At 40.4% G+C, this 25,339-nt stretch overlaps 3 protein-coding genes across 13 annotated transcripts in view; all 3 read left to right on the top strand.

Moving 5' to 3' along the window:
• Nucleotides 1–3,504, top strand: part of ATP2B1 (ATPase plasma membrane Ca2+ transporting 1) — a 60,874-nt gene extending 57,370 nt beyond the window's left edge. For all 8 annotated transcript variants that reach the window (XM_039570225.1, XM_039570223.1, XM_039570227.1 and 5 more), the window contains one exon: nucleotides 593–3,504. In XM_039570225.1, coding sequence (XP_039426159.1) covers nucleotides 593–904 — 312 coding nt within the window. In that variant the 3' untranslated portion in view covers nucleotides 905–3,504. The remainder of the gene's footprint in view (nucleotides 1–592) is intronic.
• A 14,578-nt stretch (nucleotides 3,505–18,082) lies between these two features.
• Nucleotides 18,083–25,339, top strand: part of POC1B (POC1 centriolar protein B) — a 52,258-nt gene continuing 45,001 nt past the window's right edge. For 2 of the 4 annotated variants that reach the window (XR_005604489.1, XM_039571054.1), the window contains exons 1-2: nucleotides 18,097–18,206; nucleotides 18,436–18,520. Coding sequence is in view for 2 of the 4 variants with exons in the window: in XM_039571054.1 (XP_039426988.1) it covers nucleotides 18,192–18,206; nucleotides 18,436–18,520 (100 nt within the window). In the remaining 2 variants the exon portion in view is untranslated. Of the gene's footprint in view, nucleotides 18,207–18,435; nucleotides 18,521–25,339 lie in introns of all 4 variants that reach the window. The other 2 variants (XM_039571056.1, XM_039571055.1) reach the window with 2 other exon arrangements.
• On the top strand, nucleotides 18,991–23,638 carry GALNT4 (polypeptide N-acetylgalactosaminyltransferase 4). Its single transcript, XM_010413803.4, has one exon. The coding sequence runs from the start codon at nucleotides 19,008–19,010 to the stop codon at nucleotides 20,757–20,759; it is 1,752 nt and encodes a 583-aa protein (XP_010412105.1). The 5' UTR covers nucleotides 18,991–19,007; the 3' UTR covers nucleotides 20,760–23,638.

The raw sequence follows: 25,339 nt of genomic DNA, 5'->3' as shown, positions 1-25,339 counted from the left end.
GAGCTTTCTCTAGCATGGTAAATGGCTATATACTCGAATATTTACAGCTGTTACAGCGGTATCCTTTTTTTGCATGACTTTGTAAATGTTCGTTCATTGTGACATTGGCTTACAACTTGCTTGGCTTTTTCATAGTCAGTTGACATCCTAATTCCTAGCATGAGAATTAGTGACCCTTTTATCCCCTAACTTATTTTCAGCCTCTCCCCTCCTTCCCTCCCTCCAATCTCACACAAATATTCAATAAAAATCACTCATTGAGATATATTTAATTTGTGAATAAGTAAATATTTGTTGGCCTTACTTCTGAAAAATGCTTAGCCCATGTTACATAATTAAACAATTCTAGTGCCATGTCTGAATTTTTAGGGCCCTTCAGCTTTTTGCAGTACTTTCACAATTTTTATTCCTACTGTGTACTGGCAGTGCTCTACTGAAATGCTCTTCATTTTTTACAGTTTATTGCAAGTTCCACTGCATCATACAAATTTGATTCACTCATGTCTAGCTGTTTGTGGATTCAAACTCATAAGAACCATGCCATTATCAGTAAATCTGCAGCATTTTAACAACATTTTTTCTTTGTTTACAGATCCGAGTGGTGAATGCATTTCGTAGCTCCTTGTACGAGGGGCTAGAGAAACCTGAGACGCGAAGTTCAATTCACAATTTTATGACGCATCCTGAGTTTAGAATAGAAGACTCCGAGCCTCATATTCCCCTTATTGATGATACTGATGCTGAAGATGATGCTCCAACAAAACGCAACTCTAGTCCCCCTCCCTCTCCCAATAGAAATAACAATGCGGTTGACAGTGGAATTCACCTTACAACAGACAAGAACAAGTCTGCTACCTCTTCATCCCCAGGGAGCCCACTACATAGTTTGGAAACATCACTCTGATTGTAAGCTGAATGTTAACACACTAGCTGCATTGTAAAGAAATTGAAACTGGGTCTCTTCACACATTATGATGGACAAGATGATATTCTTGTCTTGGACTTCAACAGAAGAAACACTTGTACGAATGTAGATTTATTTTTTTAAAAAAAGCTTTCTGCCAGACTGGAGGGTGCTTTTCTGGGGGTGGGAGTAATAATGAACTCTGACAGATAAACAGTAACTCAGCATAAGTGACCTGTGGATCATCTCTTGTACTAAGAATGGTCCTGAACAGTGTGTTAGCAGAGCTTTAGTTTATCATGATCCTTTTCTGAGGGGAAAGCTGGGAAGGGCAAGGAGGCCCTGGATCATTGAATTGATACTTTAATTTCTGCTGTTGGCTGTTAATAATTTGGATTATTTATGTTTATAAATGATACAGATCTGTTTACAAGGTTTGTAGATACTTTTTTGTTCCTGTTCATAGATGGGAAGCTTCCTTATAAATGATGCAGAGAAGAAAAAAACAAAAACAAAAAAACCAAAAAAACTAGTCCTTCAAATACTGCTGTATTTTCAGGAAAAGGGTGTTTCTATTGAAACTGTACTAAATTTTGCCTGCAATTTACCTTGTTAAATATTGTAGATAAATTGCTACTACTAATAGCCAAATAGATAACACTAATGCTTTGTAAAAACATGAGCAGTGGTGTTCTAATGAAGTTATGGCCTCTGTCCTAATTAGTTTCTTAAACACATTTACTACTTAATGGTTTTGAAACAACTGTTTAATTTTTAAAAATTTTGAGAAACTTAATGAATAACTTTTGTTCAGAACTTAGTAGGATTGTTTAATGCAGGACATCGATACGTGATGGAACTTGCTTGAAATATTTCTGTTATCTCGGGCAAAATGGATTAAATCAAAATACATCAGAATCTTAGTCCTTTGTTTTTGTCTAATCATGTTAGTTTAGTGCTGTCTTGGTGAACTGTGAGTGGAACTGTGATTTTTTTCTAATCTATAGAATCCTTCATGCAGCATGAGGGCTGTTGGCATTTTGAAAGGTTGTTAGTGGGTAGCATATGTGTTCTCCTTTTTGTTTTTGAAACTTGTTTGTAAACATGAATAAATCTGCCCTTTTGTTAAAATAAAATTGCAGCAATGGTTTCTTACAGATTTTTTTTTTCTCAGCTGCTTCACTGGAAATACAGAAAGTACTCTTGTGTTACCGGTTACCTTTAAACTGCAATTTCAAGATGGTAACAGCCCCACTCCAAATAGCTCTTTGCATAAATGGAATCATGGTGGCTGCCTCCAGAATGAATGTAAGTTAAGGTTCTCAAAAGCCTTCACTGAGCCAAAAGGATACTCCTGGGGAATTAATAGGTCTGCCTGTAATTCTGAGACTTACTGTGAGTACTGTGTAATAAATGTCTCCCTGATTGCTTAAGTGAGGGAGACTGAGAACTGACATAAAGCACAGGTGAAATGCACCAGAACTGACCGACTAGAGATGGACTGAAGAAGTTATGGTCTGCCTCTGCTGTATTGCTCAAACAGCGAAGGACAATGAAACAGTACTTGGTCTGGTACTTCCTCATGTTTTCTAGGTACAATACTACTTAAAAGAGCAAGAGAAGACATGAGTTGTAAGATCTTCTTTTTCCAGCTCTGTACTCTTTAAAATAGCAAGTGAATCTTTTTGTCAAGTAATCCGGAATTATGGACATTTTTAAAGTGGTCCCTTCAAAGGACTGCAAGGATTAAGTTGGTAATGAGGAAGGAGATGATACTAGAGCAAACTGCAGAAATGAGCAGGTTGGGAAGCTCAAGCACATCTTTCTTTTGTGGTGGGATACATGCATGCTTGGGGTTGTCCTTTAGTGGATATTGTTCAACCTGTAGCACTGTATCCCACTGTCAACCACTCCAGAATTCCATCTTTTCTATTGTACTTCAGTAAATACACTGAATTCTAGGCAAGGGGGTCGAGGGTGGGGGGTTGCACTTGACACTTTGTATAGTAATTTCTCCCACATGTTTCTAGCACTTTTCTTACATCATAGTTCTTATCTAGAGCGCTTGGTAGGGGGGTCGATTTTTATGTAAGCTATTTTCTCTTTACTACAAAAGTCAGATGAGCATTGGCTTAAAATAAGGGGAGTTTTCTTTACCTGTGAAGTACACTGCCATGTGAAAAAGTATCTTCATTTAACTTCATTAATAAGTAATAATTTGACTTCATTTCAGAACAGACTTTAATTTTCCCCTCTTCTCTAGGTGTGATCATGACTGCATGTTATCTTTTTTGGAATAAAATCTACACTTAAGCCTTTTGTGGGGGGTGGGAGGGTGAATGTAGGCTTTGTACATCGGTGGTCCCTCTTGATTCTGTTAACATCAGTGTGCTGTTCTTATAGGAAACTTCCTTACAGAAAAAAGGAAAAGTTGTTTAAGAGGGGGGTATGCTTTCTTTGTGATCTCAAGAAATCATAACGTTGCCTAGATAATGAAATGGTTTTCACTAAGCTCATGAGGCCTTCATTGCCTTGCTGGTTGTAAGGTTTACTTGTCTTTCTTCTTGTAACTGAAATAAATAAAAGTGCTGTTCATCTCAGTCTGTATGGGGACTGAAATTCTTGTATATGTCAGTACAGTACTGATTTAAACCTGAAATGCATGCCAGTTCTATAAAATAGCTCTTACTACAATTTTACTCTCATTAGCTTTCAAGAGGTCATGGTATATAGTGTACGTGGTGGAGCAAGAGTGACTTTGAACGGAAACTCATTTCTAGATTGACTACTATTTGGACTGGCTTAAAATGTGGTTTCCTGGGTGGGATGTCTACTGTAGTTGTGTATATGTTAGGGCACCTCATCTTGGCCCTGAAGGAGGGGTGAAAATGGTAATACAAGAGGACTCATTTTTTTTCTTCTGTATTGGCCTTAACAGGAAGAGGAAAATGCTGCATCATGGAGTAGTCTGGAGAGAATAATGGAAACAAATGCCTTAATGCTAAATCAGTGGGTAAATGCAGGGGTCTGTAGCAAGTACAATCAGCCAAAAAATATGAAATAACATACTTGGAGGCTTTCTTAGAATAACAGCAAATTTTCCAATGTGCTTTGAAGTAAGCAAGCAAATGTAATATTCGTGGAAGGATAACTTGTGTATGGCTGAGTATTGGAAAGTGATTCCAAAGGTTTGATAAGTTCGATTTTTACTCCTAGTAGTTCTAGCTTCTGCAGAGCTTTAAAACAATCCAGATCATAAATTTATAAATTATAAATCATAAATTAAAGTAGAATATCTTAATGTCTGTACTACTTTTCTGATGCAAATACTTGGTTTTAAAGTGCTCCTGTTTTTTTCCACCTGCACCGTCTCCCCCAGCAGTGCATCTCTTCTGATGTTACAGATTTCAAGCCCTCACTGAAGTACCTTAATTTTGTTGGATGAGCCTGGCCAGCATGGAGGGTCCAGCTCCAACTTATCTCCAGAGTGATTAGGCCTGCTTATTCAGGGCCATATCATGAGAAATTCTGGGCCAGAATAAAGAGCCTTAGAGCTGTTTCTGCCATCTTCTCCCCTGAACTGTATACAGAAATACCTAACCACCTTCCTCAAGAGTTTGCAGCATCCATCAAGGAGGTGTGACTTAGTGTCTAAAACAGAAGCCTTCTACAGGTACTACTTGTCCATTTTGCTCCAAGATGCGGGTTTGCTTAGAAAATGATGGGATGGGCTTAGACAACTGAAAAAAGACAGCGTTTAGAAGGTAGTCACTGGATGGTGACTCTTTACTTCTGTTATGGGCACCTAATGTAGAGTTTTCTACAAAATCTATACAATTATTAGTTTGAAAAGGGTTCCTTGACTTGCCCCAAACGGAAGACAGTGGGACTTAAAGCTTGGAAAAAAAACTAACAGGAGTATTTCTGGGAATTCCGGAATAGCTTTTGATGGAAGTGTACATTCTGGAGCACTGGAACATCATCTCACATTCTCGTGTAATGACAAGTGTCAATCCAAACCCAAAGCAGCAGCTGCTCACTAAAATGGAAATCTGCATTCTGGATCCCTTTAAGCCCTTGCACAGGTAGTAGCATCTAACTATTCTGAACATCTTCATCTGCTTTCCTAGGCTGCCTCTCTTGCAGGGCATGAAGCTGAAGTATGCTGCAAGACTGTAAGTATGATCATACAGTAAACTTTTCTATGGCTTCCTCCTTAGCAAAGGCATGGTCTTGGATTCACTCTATGGTAACTGCTCAGGCACCAAGTGAATACTGGCTTTTCCTGTTTTAAAGCTTTCAGTCTCTTGTAGAGAATCAGGGTGTACAGTTCAAATGCTTTGTGTGAAAAGCCTCCCAAAGCTTTTGATTTAAGCTACAATGAAAACCACAAAGCCACTCTACAAATAAACCCTAGGAGATATGTTTGTTATCTTTGACAATTCCAGTTTTACAAATATAGGATTTAACTTGACATTCTCGGTTTTCCACAAGTTATTTGCTCTGATGGCTCTTGGGTACAAAACCTGTTCAGCTATGACCTAAGGTAGTGGCAAGATCTCCTGAAGGTAAGCCTGTATTTGGCAGATGTTTGTGGGGAAATACTTAGCTTATTTTGAATATGGTGCTGGCAGCTAGTGCATAGTGGTTTGTGCTATGCATTTTAGGACAGAATCTGCAAAATGAACAATTTACAAAATTCAGATCCTTGTCATAGGATCTGTCAAAGGATACATGAGTCAGGCACAGAATGCATGAAATAGGAAATTCTCTGAACCAATACTTTGGTAGAAATGGGGATTTGGTTTTGGACAACACTGCTTTAGAGATGGGAAGATCTGTCTTTAATCACTTGCCATGTATTGGTCATTAATATTCTGATCAGTGCAACAGTTTAATTCATTGAGGACCATCATCTAAAAAGCACTTGAATAAACAAGTGTTTTTAAATAAAAAGAAAATTCTGGAAAAGGTACCTTTGGTCATATTTTAATTTCCGCAAAAGATGAGTCATTCTTAGCTTCTTTCCTTTTGCCAAATCAACTAGGCTCTGTTCTAATAAATCTGGCAGTATATAGACATGATTTACAACTTGGTATCTTCTTCCTGTCTTCCCCCTTCCAGTCTGTGAAGGAGGATTTTAGGGAATCAGTGAAGCACAGATGGGATAAGACATGCAGTTGTGGATTTATCTCCTTTATCATACTTCTATCTTGCCTTTTGATCTTCTCTTCTGCTTTCTTCTTCAAGATCTCACCCACTATCAGTAAATTTTGGGAGTGCTTTTTATATGGTAGCATCTTTCAGTGCTGTAGCCCAGAGCAACTCATAGGAGAGCTCTTTCAACAAGATGTATGGAAAGAACTAGCTTTGGGAAAAGGAAGAATTAAAGAGAGAAGGACAGCTTTTTTCCCAATTAGAAAAACAACAGTATGAGTTTTGTTAAAAATTTTTAAGCCCAAAAGAATTTGAAGCCCAAATAACACCAGAATGGCTTGGCTGGTTACTTAGCACATGAAGAGTCTAGAAAGCCCTTCATGTCTTAGCAGAACATAGCTAAGTTGATGCCATTATAAGAAATCAGTTTTCTGATTTTCCCAGCTGGGCACAAGTGACAGCACATGAAACACTGCCTGAACACAAGGAAACACACAGAGTTTATGGAGTCTTCATCCTTGGAGACACTCGGAACTTAGCTAGACACAGCCCTGAGCAACCTGCTGTAGGCAATGCTGCTTTTAGCAGGGGTTTGGACTAGATAACCTGCAGAAGCCCCTGTCAACCTCAGTAATTCTCTGATTCTGAAATTCTTGGGCAGGAGGTGTACTTCTATAGGGTTTCTCATTATCCTCATGGATATTATTTCTATACATAGATGGAATTCAACAAAGAAACCGGTCACTGGAATGATCAAATCTGAGGCAAAGCAAGAAAGCCACTGACTATTTTCCTTCTCTTATCTTAAACTGGCCTGACCAAAAGGCTTGCTGATATTTGCCTGCTGTAATGCTTACTGTGATAGCAGAGCTTGAATCACTTCTGCTCTAGTAAACCTTTTTGAACAATGACTGGCTATCTGTAGTTCATAGAAAAGCCCACAGATTTTAACATGATCTCCAAAAGCTGCAGACCTGTGGAAATCAGCTGCTTGTCAAGAAGGGGGTTTCTCATTCTGTTATTTGACTCTTTCAGGTGTATAAAAAAAAAAATTGTAGCTGTTTCTAAGAAAAATGAAACTCTGGTTTATTTGAAGATTTGTGTTGTTTCATTGCCCTGCTCTCTACTTAGGACTCTCTTAAAAAAACCTGATTTTTTCCTGGTTTTAAGTGTTTAAGATCAGCTTCTAAAAAAAAAGAAGGTTCTCTTGCAGGCATATAAAGTTAATGAATTCAATATTATTCTAATGGATCATAAGAACAAAGAGCACTGAAACGTATGTTTTCAGCCATGGAAGACTATAATTTACACGGGATTGAGAAGCTGACTTTTCTTCTTATTTTAGTTCATGGACTGGTGGTGTTACAGGCTTCTATTTAATTGAGCAAAGTATTGGTGAAATTAAATGAAATGCCATATCAGTTCTTATGTTGCATACAAATGCTCCCTTCTTCTGCCTTGAGTTGCAGAAATACTTTGCTACACTTAAAGAACTTAGTGTAATATCAGGGGTGGATTCTCTTTTTATTGGTTCTCACATAATTCCCTATAAAACTTTAAATGCTAATGTAGGAAGACTGACATTACAAAACTGCCATTTTGATCTTAAAAATGTTGCAGTGGAAAAAGTTTCAAAGAGTCCACATATAGGCTGCATAGTAAAACTACTGGCTGGCTGATCAAATGTTATAGTAATGAGATGATTCAAACTGAAATTTGACATTCTAACTGTTGAAAAAATAGCTGAGTTTCAGCAAAATGGAAACATGGTCTTTCTTTTTGTTAGAAATAACACGTTGCTTTTGAAACTAAAACACATTTCACACAAGTATGTTTAGAGGATACGGGGGAGTGCCTACAACACTAAGTTCCAATATGCTGTGTAATGGCTCTACCTTAAAGGTGCAGAAATTTTCTGAATTTTCATCTGTAGAGTCAATATATTGAAGCATGTTTCATTTCAGAAGTATTAATGATTCAATAAAAGATAACTCTACAGCAGGAGGTTAAAAGTATTCTGAACTGCTGCTTTTTAAAGAGCTTGGGCTAGCAGGGGTGCCCAGCCAATTCTGTAGGTATGTCAGTATTTGAATACATTTATTATAGCTTTAAATCTCACTGACTTCAGTCTTTTTCAAAAGGGCCATAAACAGTCCAAGACTGAATATCAACTAAATGATCAAGTGTCAGCTTGCTACCAATCAACACAATCAGCATTTTATATGTTTGACTTGAAGAAGTGCTACAGGTTTTTTGATCACTGGATGAGGAGTGCGAGCTGATAAAATACCACTTGAGAACACTATTTAACATTGGTTTTCTTCATTACTGTCCCCAAAGGCAATCAGCACAACCAATAGACCCCTCAGTGTCTGTTTTCCAAAGTCACTGCTTCATCTCTGACAACCATTGTCAGACACTTAAATGCTGGGACACACTCATGTGTGCTATCATAAACCCAATTTGAAACATTGCACTTGGAATCAGTCCAAGTCCAGCAGTTAAGCCATAGATAGCTGTTTCCAAACTGACTACATTTGGGATGTTGCCAAATACAACAGAAGTGCTCCTGTGGCTTTCTTGCCTTGTTTTAGTCCTGTAAGGCTTGATGATTGTGCTGTAACTCAGAAATCAGGCCTTAGAGGAAACTTCATGGAAAAATTTATTTAAGTACTAAGCATCCCAATAAATATATACTATAAATAAATAAATATATAAGGCTCAAGAGGTTTGCTTTTGTGTTATGAAATGAAAGGATTAGCCATTTCGAAGAACGAAAATCGTTATTTTTCTGTTCATGCCTATTGCTGTTGATACTCTGCCATCTCCAATCTTTTGAACAAGCTTTGACACCTGTCAAGGAGGATCTCCTGGTGTTGGGGATCTCTTTTGCTATCCCAGCAGAGACCATAGACAATTTCAACTTATAAGTATCTATACAGTCAGCCTCATCAGCTTTCAAACAAAACTGCAGCTTTTCTAAGCAAACTGCTCTGCCACATTGCAGGGATGCGATTGGGTTGCAGCTGAGCCTTTTACACAAGTGGGGTTTGTAGTATGTGATGCTGGCCCAGGTTACAACTCCTCTCTTCCTGCAGTGTTCCCTCCATTGTGCCATTTCAACAGCTTCTGTGACAGTGTGGTCAGCCACACTGGAACCACTTCTGGGTAGATTGCTGCTGCAGGCTGGTGTTGGGAGCTGTTCTCTGCACAGCAAAAGCTCCAGCACAGAAGTGCTCCCTCTGTGACTCCTGCTGCCCCAGTCTAGAGCCACCACAGTACTGTAGATGAAGCAAGTAGGAGTTGAAAGGTGAGAGTGGAATGAAATATATGAGCAACGAGAAGGTTGCTGAAAACTTTGGGGGAAGAAAACTAGGGTAACAGGATAGGAGTAAGAGGAGCAAAAGGCATGAATATAAAAGTTGAAAAGCTTGTGTTTTAAAGCAGATTTATTCAGGTTGAGGCACTAATGTCAGGAGCACTACAAACTATGCCCTCTATCAGTTCATACTTATGCTATGTACTTATTTCAGTCACCTTTACTTCTTGTTTCGGTTGGGAGAAGAACCTACTATGATCGGTGCTGGGAATCTGAATACCGAAATTTCATAACTACTATGGATCATTCTAGGATTTCACTTAAGGGATGAAAGGTTTGAGGGAGCATAACAAAACTAGAACACCAGCTGTTCTAGGTAAACTGATGTAAGAAACTTAATCTAATGATTTTTATTTAAAATACAAAATTAAACATGGATAACATAATTAAGTGGTGTGTCACAGTAAAATGTGCCTATCTGCAAGTGTTCTATATTTTTGGTGAAGACATAAAGTTTCACAATTGTATTAAATACTAAGGCAGGAAAATGTCCTTGCAGCAGGAGTGATCTTGAAGGCAGCTCTTGTAGCAAGCATGTAGAACCCTTTTCTGGCAACAGCTGGGAAGTTCAAATAACAGTGTCTGTTTTATGGATGCAAGAACAAGCTGCTTACACTAACAACAGGCTACGTTCCTCAAAACAAAAACCTAGTTAAAGATGAATTCTCTTAAACTAGAGTAAAAGTAGCTAGCAAACAATTTCTAAGTAAGAATTAGGGAAAAAAATGTACAGAGTGCACAGAGTAAGTCAGTGCTATTATCTCCAACAGGCTTCCTTCTGATCATTTTAGCCTGAATTTAGTATTTTGTCTCCATCAGAAAGATTGTGTGGTGTGAAAGCACTTTTTAGGCTGCAGCCTCACCGCATATTGATGGAAAACTGCCTGGGTCAGTTCTGAACAGGCAGAAGCCACCAGACCACGCTCCCTGGGTAATTCATGCTACTGCACCTGCAAAAGCTGTGTCACCCAGGTATTCCTTTTAACTTTGGATGGGAATTGCAGGGATTTGCTGCATATCTCATCTACTATGTGGCCCTGTTGACTCTCCCTGCAGCTGGGACCAGTCTCCATGGTACCTGTATTGCTAATTGCCACTGTAAAACACCCTGTGGAATTGCAATTGGATTGTGATGGAGATTCTGCATATAGTGTGTCTGTATGCTGCAGCCTTGCAATTAGTAATGTGCAAGATGACAAAATCAGGTAACGTTCCGTGATACAACAGAATGCTACTGGGAGCCTGAGGGGGTTCTTCGTAAACTTGTTCTAATGAGAAAATTTGGGGCATTCTTCCTGGCTGCATTTTGTGATACTAAGCAGATCCCTCCTTCTGCTTCACTCCACTCTATGGTACATGGCTTATTCAGTCATTCAGAAGTTGTCCTTCTCTGAAACAAAACCTGTCATTATGCTCAGATCAGCATAAAATTTCATAATATTAGAGTCCCTGCAAGAAGGCGTTGACACAAGCTGACACACATCCAGCTATGTATGTATGCAGCCTTCCTGCAAGAGAGGAAAGGGAGTTTAAAAAAAGAATGTGTGGAATGGGGAAGGTATTGGCAGTTTAGACTTTCTACCCCCAAAATGACCCACTATATGTGCATAGGTGGAATAGGGCCTATTGATTAGATTTTAACCATTTTATAAGCATAATTCGACAAGATGTAACAACACCACTCATTTTGGAATCAGACAAGTGTCTCATCTATGGTGGCAGCTTTTGTACTTGATACAGGCACACAAGCAGAACAATGTATTTAATAATAAAACGAGAGAGTCTGAAACTACTACCACTCCATTTTTATCTGTGCATCAGCCACACAAGTAATATTTAAGAGAAAATCTATATGGTAGCAGCAGGAAGCATCTGTGGTAGTCTGTCATGTTGTGGGTTTTCCAACTGTCATGCTGGAAAATTCTTCCTGCCCAAGCAGCCAGCACTGCAACAGAAAAAAAGAAGCAAAAAAAAATGAGTACAGATGAAGGCTTTCCTTGTCCAGACACAAGTCCCTGCCCTGCTCTGGTAAAGCAGTGATGAACGCAGATGTAATTTGTAATATTGTCTCTCTCTCATGTCTTCTCTGCAACTATCCTGAACTGAAGCAGCTGTCACTGCTGCCTAGAAACACCTTGCCTGACTCCTGTCCTGCTGGACGGGTAGCTAACTTAAGAGAATCCAGTTCTCCTAGTTCATTTAAACATACTAACAAAAATCTAGGTAAAATAAACTGGTGGCTCAGTCCTTAAATAGATGCCACAAAGCAGCAGCAGAGGAGTGAGCAGTGACACATCTAAATCAGCGTCCAAGTTATGTCTGGGCCAGTCATGAGATACAGAGTCAAGGATCCTTTTAGAGGATGCATGGATGGTGTGGAGCTGGGAGACTTACATTATGACATTGCCAAACAAATGCATAGAGCACAGCTCTGTGCTATGCACCTGGAGTCTGGTGGGTCAGACCTTGCCCTTCAGAAAGCACTTAGCAGAAAAAATTGACATCATGGATCACATGTGATAGCACCAGGCTGTGCAGCTGTTCTTCAACTTTCTGGACACCATGTTTCCCCTCCTTTGCCACCATAAAAAGACCTGTTAAACTGGAAGGCATAGTGGAGGACCCAGAAGATACTTGGCCCACTGATTTCCTGTTGTGATTTTTTACAGTTACATACTCTCTTCCTCCTCTTGTAGCTGCAGTTGTTCAAGAACCTTATTTTTCAATAATTGTGGCATATAGTTTTTCCTCACTTGTCTTTGTAATTACAATTGTTATAATTTGTCTTATTTTGTACCTGACATTTGTAGACATTGGTTTCAAGCACTTGCTTTGCCTTTACTACTATTGGAAGACTGCTGTTGAAAACGTACCCTCTAAAGAAACTAGTTTTATGGAGCATTATAGAAAAATCAGAAACAGGATTAATGTCTAACTCATAATTCTCATTTCAGTGCTCCAAGAAATTACTAGTGGGCTCCCAGGGAATACTTACCCCAAAAATTATGTATAAATAAAATCCAGAGTTATAAGAGTTGGTTTTTTTTTAAAAGGCCGCTTGCTAAAATTACATATAAATGTGCATAACATAATTCCACTTGGCCAATTACATTTTTTTCCTGAAAATTTAAGTGAGCTCTGATATCAAGAGCTCATTTTTCTAGTTAGATTTCTTATTTTAGATTCCTTGTTCCTGTTTATTTTATCCCCTGGATCATTCTCCTTTAGGTGAAATGTCGCCTTGTAGTACATACCTAAACAGCTACTTTACCAAACTAGGCATCTCCATACAATTCACCAGTTTTCATTGACTCACCCCTCACCCTTGCAGTTAACATCCACATTGTAGTAGATGAATGATGCTGTTATAAGATGTACTAAATGAAGAGGCTCTAAATCATTCTATATAGCACGTGCTGAAGGATTAATAAATTTGTACTAACCTTTGCTACAGTGTACTAAATTCTTCCAAACTTGTTCTAGTTCTCATGAACCCGGTAAGACACAGGGCTAGTTCTTGATTTTTAAGCACACATTACCAAACAATTTGCTAAAGTAATTTGATTCCAATACATTGAATTTTGCAACATGACAGAATTTCAGGTACTGTATGGCATGCTACATACAAAAACCATGCTACACATCTGCTTAGAAAAAAACTGCTTTACTTATTTTTAGAAAAGTTGGATGCAAGTGCATTAAAATAAAAGTATATTTACCAACATACCAACTGACAACACGTGAACCTTACTGGTATTGATCATCCATTAAAACATTAGGGAAAAAAAAAGGAAGACGTTCTTTAATTTGGAATTGCCTGTGGGTATTCATCCAGATAGTGATGCTACTGATACCAAACACCATAATAGGATTATCCCAGAAAATTTCATAGTAAAACCCATTCAATTATCTGAAAACAATCCGTGACTGCAAACTTTCTGAGATTCAAATAATGCACATACATTATAGAGGGCAAGAGTTATAGTCTGACATTTAAGGCAATACTAAGACAGACTTACATGCAGCTCAGCACATGCTGCGTATTACTCTGTTAGTGTTTTTATTGTGCTGTTTGGGTATTAAGGGAGGAACACTAGGGATTTAATCCCCACAGTCATTATAAAGATATGTATCTGTTGCACAAAAGCATCTAATTAAAAGGAACAAACAAAAAAGACCTTTGGATAACACACCCACTTTTATACGAATTCTAATGACTTTAAATTCTTTGGTAGAGTAATTGTCACTCTCTGCTTCTAATCCAGATGGTTATTTGTTTTAAAGTGCCGGTTCTGATTTATGCAGTTTTCTTTCACACGTATTTCCCTTCAGGCATCAGTAATAAGAGATAAGTTCTCTTATTTATCCTTCAGTACAGATACAATCCCTACACTGAATAAGGAAAAATCTCAAACATCTACCAGCTTCAATAGCCTACTCATCATTATTGTGGCCCTCCTCTGGACCTGCTCCAACAGGTCCATGTCCTTCTTATGTTGGGTGTCCTAGAGCTGGACACAGCACTCCAGGAGGGGTCTCATGAGAGCAGAGCAGAGGCGGAGAGTCACCCTGCTTGATCCAGTGGTCATGTTACTTTTGATGCAGCCCAGGATACATTTGGCTTTCTGGGCTGGGAGTGCACATTGCTGGGTGATGTCCAGATTTCATCCATGGGCATTCCCAGTACCTTCTCCACTGCTTTCAATCCATTCATCCCTCAGTCTATTTGGATATTGGGCATTGCCTCAAGCCAGGTGCAGGACCTTGTACTTGGCACTATTGAAATTCATGATGTTTGTACAGGCCAACTCCTCAAGCCTGTCAACATTCTCTGTATGGCATCCCTTCCCCAGTATCAACTGAATCACTCAGCTTGGTGTCACCCACAAACTTCCTGAAGGTCCATCAATCCCACTATCTATGTCATTAATAAAGATGTTAAATACTATAGGCCTCAAAGCAGACCCGTGGGGGAGATACCACTCAGCACTGGTAGCTCTTTGGTTGCAGTCATACAATTCCTTGCCATCTAATAGTCCATCCATCAAATCCACATCAATTTAGAGGCAAAAGTATTGGGAGGAACAGTATTAAAGGTTTTACAGAAGTTAAATGATATCACTTACCTTTCCTTTGTCTCCTGATGCAGTCACTCCATCATAGGAGGGCACTAGATTAGTCGGGCATGATTTGCTCTTGCTGTAGCTGTGTTAGCTGTCTAATCATCTTCACACAATCACTTCTCAGATGCTTTGACATAACTTCCAGGGGGACCTGATCCATGATGTTGTCAGGCACAAAGGTGAGGCTGACTGGTCAGCAGTTCCCAGGGTCTGGGTGTGATAATCCCTTTCCTCCAGTGCCTGAGAGAGTTACAGGTAGTCAGCGTCACTCCAGTCACTGAACGGTAGTTACAGCCTGATTATTATGACTTTTCAAATATGATGGAGACATGGCTCAGCAATTACACCTGCCAATTCCCTCAGAAGCCCAAGATTTTTCTTAGACTAAAAGTAATATTATATGTATTCCAAATTGCCCTTGTATTTCAAATCGTTATGCACCTAGTTGATATTCTTTTCTTCTCCATTTTCTTGCTGCTGTTGGCAAACAGACTTTAATGGGATTTTGACAGGAAAATTTCAACAGAAGCAAAAAACCAACACTACTCCGCAAGTTATTTTATAGGTTTAATATTTATTTTATTTTCATAACCATTTTGATGGAGGAGAAAAATTTGTAGGATCAGAGGTTGGAAAGATGCCGGGTGCATAAGGTACAATGGTTCTACAACAGCAAGAGAGCCTGCAATTAAATCTTTGTGCCCTTGGACTACATTCTCTTCCTGCATGTAGGCGGATGAATGCCCAACACCACACTGGCAAATCAGATCTCACACTCCCCTCTAGTGACAGAGTACCACCTCCTGCCAACAGCCCAAGGGCCAGAGGCCTCTTGGCAGCCTGGACGGCTCTGCTGCTAACACAGCTGCTCCCAATAGGATCCCACATAATCACAGTTGGGGCTCTTAGTTTTATTTTAAAGTAGGATTAACACTAAGTTAAATGACTCATTTTAGACATAAAACAATTTTTGGTGGGCTAGTATATTACTAATATATTTGCTCCTTGTGCTCATGTATTGTTTTACATCAATTATTATGAAATCATATGTGATCAGTGTAACTAATGTGTGCATTGCAGCATACATGCTCTGAGTTTACCAAGTATGTCCATGTGTCCTTGAATTCTACACACCTTTTCCTTCAATGACCATGCAGTCAGCACAAGCCTGGAATTACCATCTTAAAGTGTTCTTCTTTAGACACAATTTTTGTTTGGACATATACTACCTAAACACAGTGTCTGAGGAAAAAAAACCTCCATAGCTGCTGAAGCAACAGCCTGCTGACACATGATGCTTGGAACATATTTTCTGAGGCACCATTTATCATTGTCATCACAGTGCACAGCAACTTATTACAGTAAATTGCTCCTACATATCACAACCTTAAAAAGACAATGCCAACTCACAATTTTATTATTAGGAGTTACAATAATCTTAAAATAATTTAAAAAATAAAATTATACACACTAATGAGGGAACATAATCATCATAAAAACTATTATCTTCCAGCTTTATAACTGCAGTCACTATAGCTAATCACATGTCTGCAGTAAAGGAATACTTTGCTTCCTAAGAGCCTTTGGGAGTCCTCAAAGCACTCTCGGGGGGAGAAATGGCAGGGAACAAACTAACTTTGTAAGCCCTACAATTTGAGAAACACTCGTCTATCAATTTGTAGAAAGAGAGATGCCACCCCCCTTCTATCTAAAATCACAGCCCTTCCTTTGCTTTATGCCTATCACCTGGAAATTTATAATCCAGGAATTTTGTGGGCAGCTAGAGATTCCAGTCTATTGCTAGCATCCCAAAATTAGTAAAATATACTGAGCTGCTGGAAGAATAGCAGCTCTAAAGAAGGCAAGAAAAGGATTCTGTAGGACTGGGAATTGTCTTTCAGCTCAGTTTCTAAAAAAAATAACATGTTTCTGACCACTGGGTTTTAAGGAGCTTCCAGAACAGATCCAAACCTGAAAAGACAAGGTACAAGAAATACCAAAATACCGCAGCACACTTTCTCTCATTCAGGAGATGAGAAAACACAGAATAAATTAAGATCACACAAAGTTTGGTACTAACCCAGAGGGATAGAATCTAAATGTAGTCTCCCTGAGGAAAGAAATCATTCTCAGCTGATAAAACCTGGGTTAGAAAGAGGATAGTTGGAAAAAAGGTTGAGAAAGGCTGGAAGACTTTAATAGTGGTGAAGAGGTCAGTTTAAGTTTAACTAGTTAACTTACTGTTCCTGCAGTGGGGTAGAGTGCAGAACATTTAAATCTTATCATTACCAACTTTCTTTAATGCTACATTTTACTTTGTGATCTAAACCATGGGGAATAAAATGAAAGGATGGGAGGGTGTAGAAGGGGAAAAAAAAACCCAAAACAAAACTCCACCAGCAAACCAGACCAAAAACCAAATAATGGCAAAAAACTGTAGCTTTTGCTAGGTCCAAGTCAATGTGTCTTGTCCCACAAAGGGTTTCATTTTGTGAAGTCAAAATGGCAAATTATCAGCCTACATAACCTCAATGCAAGGAGTGCTAATAGATTTTCATGGAAACTGCCTTATATACTTGTGATAATCCTGCTTTTTTCACCACTTGCAAAATTATTATTTCAAGTGTGCATTTCCTGGTTAAACACAATTTATTTGGAACTGTCCTGTAAGTGACAATTCTTATATGTTGGCCTAATTACTGACCTGATTCTGTAGATGTGAAAGTTTAATGTCAGAACAACCAGTAAAAGGCAGACTGGATTTAAAAAAGAAAAAAGGGTAATTGCAGTATGAATTACTTCTTCAGGAACACTTGCATATCGAATGACAGCTTTGCCATCACAGCCCTTCTTTTTGCTAATTGCTGTCAACTGTGGTTTTACTAGCATAGCTATGGGAGCAGCGAGGTTGGTTCCCTCGTCTAGCTTTCCATGAAGCTGCATAAACATTCACAGCACTACTAACACTAACGTTGCAGCGCTGGGGTTTTTGGAATGTTTTTTAAGGTAGGTGTAGGTTTTTAGAGCATTGAAGGTCTGTTTAAAGACCACTCTGTATAACACAAACGTGTGTGCCAACTTAGGAATCTAGAAAGTCTTACCAAAATAAGAAACAACTGAAGAAAAAAAAAAAAGACAAGAGGCCAAGCTACCTAAAGGGGCTTAATACAAAACCAGTCTGACATTTTAAACGCAGCTGTCGTGTATGAATTTGTAAGCCACAAAATCGAGGTATCATGGGCCAGACCTCCCGCTAGTCGAACGTTCCACCTACGTCTGCGGCGCTCCGCAGGCTCCAACACCCGCACCTCGCGCTGAGAGCAGAGCCCTCCACAGCCACTAAGCCGCCGTGTCCCGATTACTGGACAAACTCGGAGGGTTTAATTTCCCCGTCTTGGCCGGGGCAGCCGCCCGCTCTGGCCCCGCCGAGCCGGAGCACGCGGGGGCGCTGCGGCTTTCAGGGCGATCCGCGCACCGGCCCCGCGCTGCGGCCCCGCCCCGCCCCGCGCAGCGCGGCCGCGCATGGGCGGATGGGGAGCCGCGTCTTGGCGCGGCGGATGAATCCGGCGCTCGGCCGCCCGCGCCTGGAGCGCGGAGCTCTGACGGGCCGCTCCTCCCCGCTCCGCCCATGGCCTCCCCGCTGGTAAGGGCTCGGCCCCGGCAGCCAGGGCGGCGGGCGGGCGAGCCGCGGCCGGCGGGTATCGCCCCGGCGCCGAGGGCTCCCCGGCCGCCGCCCCCGCTGGTGGAAGCGCTCCGAACGTCGGGACCGGCGGCTCCCGCCGCGCGCGGGGCGTTAGCGGCGCCTGAGGGGCGGGGGAGGGTGAGCGGGGCCGCCCCCGCCCGCAGCCTGACGGTGCGCACCCTCTCCCCAGGAGGACCCCGTCCTGATCCGGTCCTTCCGCGGCCACACGGCGGCGGTGACGGGCGTCGCCTTCAACGCGGACACGGCGGGGCTGGGTGAGTGCGGGGCCGGGCGCCGTTTGCTTTCCGGGCGGGGCGGTCCGCTCCCTCCTCCCTCTTTCCCTCCCTGGAGCCGCCGGGCGGTTCCGGGCGCAGGTCCGGGTGCGGAGGCGGGGCGGGCTCCCGCGCCTTCGGGCGGACTGAGGAGTCTCTGCCCCTTCCTTAAGCGACAACTTTTTGAGCAAACCACAAGGCGGGAGGAGGGGTTTGTCCCGCGGAGAGAGAGGAGGAGGAGGAAGTAAGTGAGGGGAGCGCCGAGGCCGGAGGGGTGGGGGGCTGCTCCGTGCCTCCCCTGCCGCCCCGCTCCCCCGCGGTCCCCCTGGAATCTACCGGGCCCGCCACGGAGGGCTGGCTGCAAACTCTGCCGGCGGCCCGAGCCCGAGGCTGGGAGTGCCTGCAGCTCCCTCCGCCCCGGGGGCGCGGGGAGAGCCGGCAGGAGTTCACGGAGCCCCTCTCTGCTAGGAGCTGCTTTTAACTACCCACGATGAGGATCCGTCTGGCGAGAAGATGGACGTGGGTCCGCAAAAGCTGCGTGTTCCTCGGCTTTTTGATGATCGCTTACTTTGTGGTCGAGCTGTCGGTTTCATCCTTCGGTGCCTCCCTCGCCGGCGAGAGCATCACTAAAGGGAAATGGGAGAGGCGCTTTTCTGACGGAGCAGAAAAAGCTGTCGATTTGGCTCGTCCAGTTTATGACAAACCCCCGCCTGATCCTTATGCCCCAGGAGAATGGGGTAAACCCTCTCGCCCACAGCTGAGTCCTGAGGAAAAGAAACAGGAAGAAGAGCTGATTGAGAAGTATGCAATAAATATTTATTTAAGTGATAGAATTTCTCTCCACCGGCACATTGAAGATAATCGACTGAGTGGTTGTAAAACTAAATCTTACAACTACAGAAGACTGCCCACGACATCTGTTATAATTGCTTTCTACAATGAAGCCTGGTCAACACTGCTAAGGACGATACATAGTGTTCTTGAAACATCACCTTCAGTGCTTCTGAAAGAAATTATACTGGTGGATGACCTGAGTGATAAAGTGTATTTGAAGGCTGAACTCGAAAAATACATAAGCAGTCTGAAAAGAGTTCGTTTGATAAGAACCAACAAACGAGAAGGATTAGTTCGTGCACGCTTGATTGGTGCTACTTTTGCTACCGGTGATGTTCTCACATTCCTAGATTGTCACTGTGAGTGTGTTTCTGGCTGGCTGGAACCACTGCTCGAGAGGATTGCTGAGAATGAGACTGTTATTGTTTGTCCCGTCATTGACACCATTGACTGGAAAACATTTGAATACTACATGCAAACGGCAGAGCCCATGATTGGAGGGTTTGACTGGCGGCTGACATTTCAGTGGCACTCAGTGCCTAAACACGAACGTCTCAGGCGCAAATCTGAAACCGACCCAATTAGATCCCCAACTATGGCTGGTGGCTTGTTTGCTGTCAGCAAGAAGTATTTTGAGTACCTGGGAACCTATGATACAGGAATGGATGTTTGGGGAGGGGAGAACTTAGAATTATCATTTAGGGTTTGGCAGTGTGGGGGCATGTTGGAAATTCATCCGTGCTCCCACGTGGGCCATGTGTTTCCAAAGCGTGCGCCCTATGCTAGACCAAATTTCCTTCAGAACACCGCACGTGCTGCTGAGGTGTGGATGGATGAGTTCAAAGATCACTTTTACAACAGAAATCCTTCAGCAAGGAAAGAAAACTATGGAGATATTTCTGAAAGAAAGATACTTAGAGAGCGTTTGAAATGCAAGAGTTTTCAGTGGTATTTAAAAAATGTATTTGCTGAGTTACATGTACCAGAAGATCGTCCTGGCTGGCACGGTGCTATCCGCAGCACAGGAATACCTTCAGAGTGCCTTGACTATGTCTTGCAAGAACATAATCCTACCGGGTCTCACCTTTCTCTCTTTGGCTGTCATGGTCAGGGAGGCAACCAATTTTTTGAATATACGTCAAATCAGGAGATTAGATTTAACTCTGTAACTGAGCTATGTGCTGAAGTCCCTGAGCGGGAAGACTTCATAGGTATGAGGAGCTGCCCAAAAGATGGATCTCCTATCCCAGAAATTATTATCTGGCACTTCAAAGAAGATGGGACTATTTATCATCCTCACTCGGGGAAGTGCCTTACTGCTTATCGTACGACTGAGGGGCATGCTGATGTGCAAATGAGAACTTGCAATGCTGGAGATAAAAATCAGATTTGGAAATTTGAGAAATAATCACTGCTGGTAGTATGAATCGAATGGACTGTGTGTGATATTCAAGCTTTTTACACGTGTGAGCAGATAGCAATGTTTGATTGAATACCTTGGAATGTTTTCAGATGTGTCTGTAGTGGTGTAGAAACTGTCTACTGTGATGAACTGTATGGAAAGCAAAAGTAAATAGTGGGGTTTGGTTTCTAAAACATGGATTAGAACATCTAATGCCTTTTATTTTTGTAAAATTTTGATCCATTATTACTTTGTTCTGTCTTGATTATGATAAAACAATGGCTTCTGAGTGGATTGAGGAGGGATTTTTTCATCTTAAAATTATGCAATAATCCTGCAAGATAATGTTACATGTAAACAAAGAATTTTTACTTACAGAAGTTAAAGCTAAGGTTCTTGCAGTGGTATTAGCTGACCCATGTCCCAGATACATTATAAAATATGTATCTAAAACCCTAAGTAATGCTACAGTAGCATGTGATTGAATGGACATTGATGTGGGAAGCCGAATCTAAGCCTTGTAATAGTCTGCATTTTTCTGGGAATGTACATGCTGTTAAGGGTACTATATTATATAGAAGAACAGGAAGTTTATTTAATTAGAAGGACTTTGGCACTGCTTTGCAGTGTTGTACTATTGTAAAAATCTTACCCCATGGGGGGTTAGTCAGGAGCTCTCATGCATTTAGAGGAGAGTGTGGTGGCATTGGAACCAAGGACATGCTGGTGATACCACAAGTGGAAGAAATAGGGATGGCTACAAGTAAGAATTCTGTTTAAAGGTAACTGAGAAGGAAAGGAACCACAAAATTGCAGTTACTGCTGTTTCTTAGCTGTATATTTAATGTATACATTGTCTCTGTGTAAGCTTTTCCACGTTCAGCCCCACATCCTAGGGACACAAAAGTTATGTAATCTAGAGCGTGTTTGGGTTGTTTGTTTCTTGTGGGTTTTCTTCATGTGGTCTGTCATCAGGGTAGAGGAAAATAACACAGAGGAACATTTGGGCTGTTTTATTTTGCTTTTTGTGTTTTGGCAACAGCTGGCATGGGTCAGCCCTAGGTAGAGTTTTGAAATAATACAGCATAAGCTGCCTCTTTCTAGTCAAAACAGTACCACGGGAGACCTTGGGTAAGGCTGGGAAGCTGAAGCTCCTGACATGAGGGGAGTTGAAAAGGCAAAGGACAGCTTGGAGGAAACCAAGATTTGTTGGTAAGGTGGTTCACAGAATTACTTATTTAGACTGTTTTCTCTTTTCTGTTATGCTGAGGTTTGAAGAATACTGATTCTTGAATCATGTCACTAATCTGTTTTGATTGTGATTATAGATGGTAGATGTGATAGATATATTGTGTACTTGAAAAAAAATCTTGTGTTAGTGTTTGTATTTTAGCTTCATATGATTTAAGTTGAACACTTTTTCTTAATGTTTTGGGCATTCCAGCTTTTTTGATTACTTTCACTGAAGTGATAAATGTTCTTCAGTAGCCACAGCGTAGTAAGTCTTGACATAGGCCTGGTAGGTACAAACTTAAGCTAGCGAGCAATAGGAATCTGGATACTTGAGGAATGTAGTAGATGTACATTTGCTACAGGTGTTAGTAGGTAGAAGGGTTAAAAAGGGACACGTGAGACCTGATGTAGTGGAAGTTTTGCCAAAAATAAAGTAAGAGTAAGTTAGAACATATTCTTAAGTCTTAGTGGCTTGAAAGTTTTGAGAGGTTTGGGTGGAAGCAGGCTAAGATAGAAGATGAACAGAAGAAGAAAATTTGGAGCTTGGAATGCAGCATTGAATCACGCGAAAAATGCTTGCCACTGTGTGGCATGGGTTCTTTTAAGTCTTTAATTTATTTTTAGGTAGTTACTTGCAATATGATTTTTTCCCCTTTTTTATCTTCTATTTTTCCCCTAAGTTTTTTTTTTTGTTGTTGTTTTTGGTTTTTTGTTTGCTTAAAAAAAAAAGAAAGGGAACTTTTTACTATGTAAGGAAAACATTCATGAAAAATTCCATTCCACTTTCCAGCAGGAATTCTTTTGTGGACCTTCAAGTTATGAACCATTTATCAAATTTTAAAGGGCAACCAGTCATTATGTACTGGGGCAATAAATTATATAAAGTATGTGCTTTTGTGAAAAGCTTGCTGTAGGCTGTTACATTCAATGGAAATGACAGGAAAAAGGCCTAGGTTGTCCTATATGGCAGATCATAAATAGTATGTGCAATGCATGTTTCTAAAGATGAAAGTAATTAAATGGTGTGAATATAGACTATGCAACTTTTATACAGTTAATTTTTTAGCACTTGGCAAAAACTGCTTTTCATATAAAGAAATACCTTCAAGTTAAACCTGACATTAAAGTGTTCCTTATCTATGTAAGCAATAATTATAAGTGAATCTGCCTCTTAGTTTGAAAAGTTATTCTCTCTGTATGTATCTGAACCCTTCCTTCTCCCCATGACCTCCCTTTCTATTTTTGGAATTATTTATAAACAAACTGGGAAGAACAAAAAAAACCAAATAACCTGTCCCTAAAAAAAAATTTAAAAATATTCCCAATGGGAATAAAAAACATCTGAATAAAAGGAAGAGGGACTAGAGAAAGAGAAAGAAAGAAGGAAAAAACAAACAAACAACACCTTGCCATTTCAATACTCCTATCCAATTATTTTTCGGTATGTACAGATTTCTGAAAAATCTGAAACTGAATGGTTTTCTATTCTGTTAGACTTTGAAGATTTGATGAACACTTGTATATATTTTAAACTACTGATTCTAAGTGACTTAAAAGAAATTGAATGTAAACTTAACACTGAATAAATGTGGAGGGTTTTGGGATTTCTTTTGAAAAAATAAAAACCAGAAAATTAAATGTTGGCTAGTGTACTGACTCTTCTCAGTTCTTTTCCTCTTGTGTACATGCATACAGAATGCAACAAAAACTGCCATGAACTTGAACTTATGGGAGTTATTAAAAGTTCTTCATATTTTATCCATTGTGCTTAGAATTCCAGATTGGCTTTCTTGACAGAGGTTCAATTAATAATAATTTTTCTCCAAGTAGGAAATCTTGCAATTCATTGCAAAATGTGTTTGTATTGTAACATTGCACCTTATCATTGAGAGCTGCAGGGTTCCTGTGAAGTGTTTTTGGTGGGTTTGTTTTGGGGGTTTGTTGACAGTGGTGGGGTTTGAATATTCACACACCCATCATGTGCACTGTATTCCATCTGCCCTGTAATTCTTGCACTGAGTGATTAATTATATTGGGGATGCTTCAGTATTTTGAGAGATGTACATCACACTGTTAAAGCCTGCCTCTGTCTCTTCTGAACTTTGCACAACTTTCTTAGTCACCACTTTGTTATTGTGGGAAATGAGAGTGAAATGGTAATTCCGTATTATAGCGACTTGTGTTCATGTATTTGTGTGTGTATATATAAAACTGTGTACCATAAATAATCAAAATTCATAAATGGAACTTTGTTTCATTGCAAATACCATGAAATCTTTTTCATGGCATATGTGAAGCTCAGGTATCTGTTTACACACCACTTTGCTGTAGATCTCTCAACCTGGCCTTTGCATAAAGGCAAGTCTTTATTCTTTGGTGTTCAGTCCTGTAATGACTCATCAGCAGAGAAGCAAATTACCCAGTGATGTACCTGCTATATGTAGGTGTGTATAGAAGCATTGATGTTTAAAAAAAAAAAGCACTCAGGTTATAAACTGGAGTAAGTTGTGTATTGGAGTCAGCTCAGTGTGAATTTTCAGCTTTCTACATTTTTAGTTACATTTTTCAGTTGATCAAATGTTTTCATAGCAAGGACAAATTGTCTTTTCACCTCTAAATATGGTTCTGGTTATGTCATGTATTCTCTGAGGAGCAACGGGCCTGTTTGTGCTATGGCACATCCTTTTTTGTTTCTGATCCAATACTTCAGCGTTGGAGATCTGTTGTGAGCTATTTACTGGTGATCTGGTAATTGAAAGTCCAACTGTAGTGTGCTGGTATACTTAGTAAGTGCTGTCAGAATGCATCATCTGTGTCTGGTCTGCATTCCTGTAGAATCTCATGTGTAGTCCATCCTGGAAGGTTCTTGCTTCCCTCTTTTTGAATGGAGAGACCTTGGGGATAAAAATGCATAAAGGATTAAGAAGTAATCCTTAAAGTACTGTGCTAGAGTAAACCGAAGAAGCAGCATTGTTATAAAGTAGGCAAAAGCCCTTAGAATGGAATAAAAAGAAATAGTGAAGTTTACTTGATAATAGTACATTGTCATGAACAAAGCTGTTTTTAAGATTAGTATTTCTGGCAACACAGTTACCCTATGGTTTCTTGTATTTTCTGCTTGTGGTTTGCTAAGGTAAAGCAGTTACTATTACAGTGAAATGCTTGGGTGCTAGCTTAATGCACCAAAATTGTTTTCAGCTTGCTTGAAGAGGGAATAGCTTGGCTTAACTGAGCCTCATTAATGGTAAAGGATAAGGGCCAAAGCTCAATATAGATGCAAAATTTAGGCTTAGAGTTTCTTTTTGTTTGCCTCTCCCGTGCTGTTCAAACATAGTTACGTCAGCCTGTGTGCC

Source organism: Corvus cornix, chromosome 1A (assembly GCF_000738735.6).
Source record: "Corvus cornix cornix isolate S_Up_H32 chromosome 1A, ASM73873v5, whole genome shotgun sequence".
Taxonomy (NCBI): Eukaryota; Metazoa; Chordata; class Aves; order Passeriformes; family Corvidae; genus Corvus; species Corvus cornix.
This window is presented reverse-complemented; position numbering and strand designations above follow the sequence as displayed.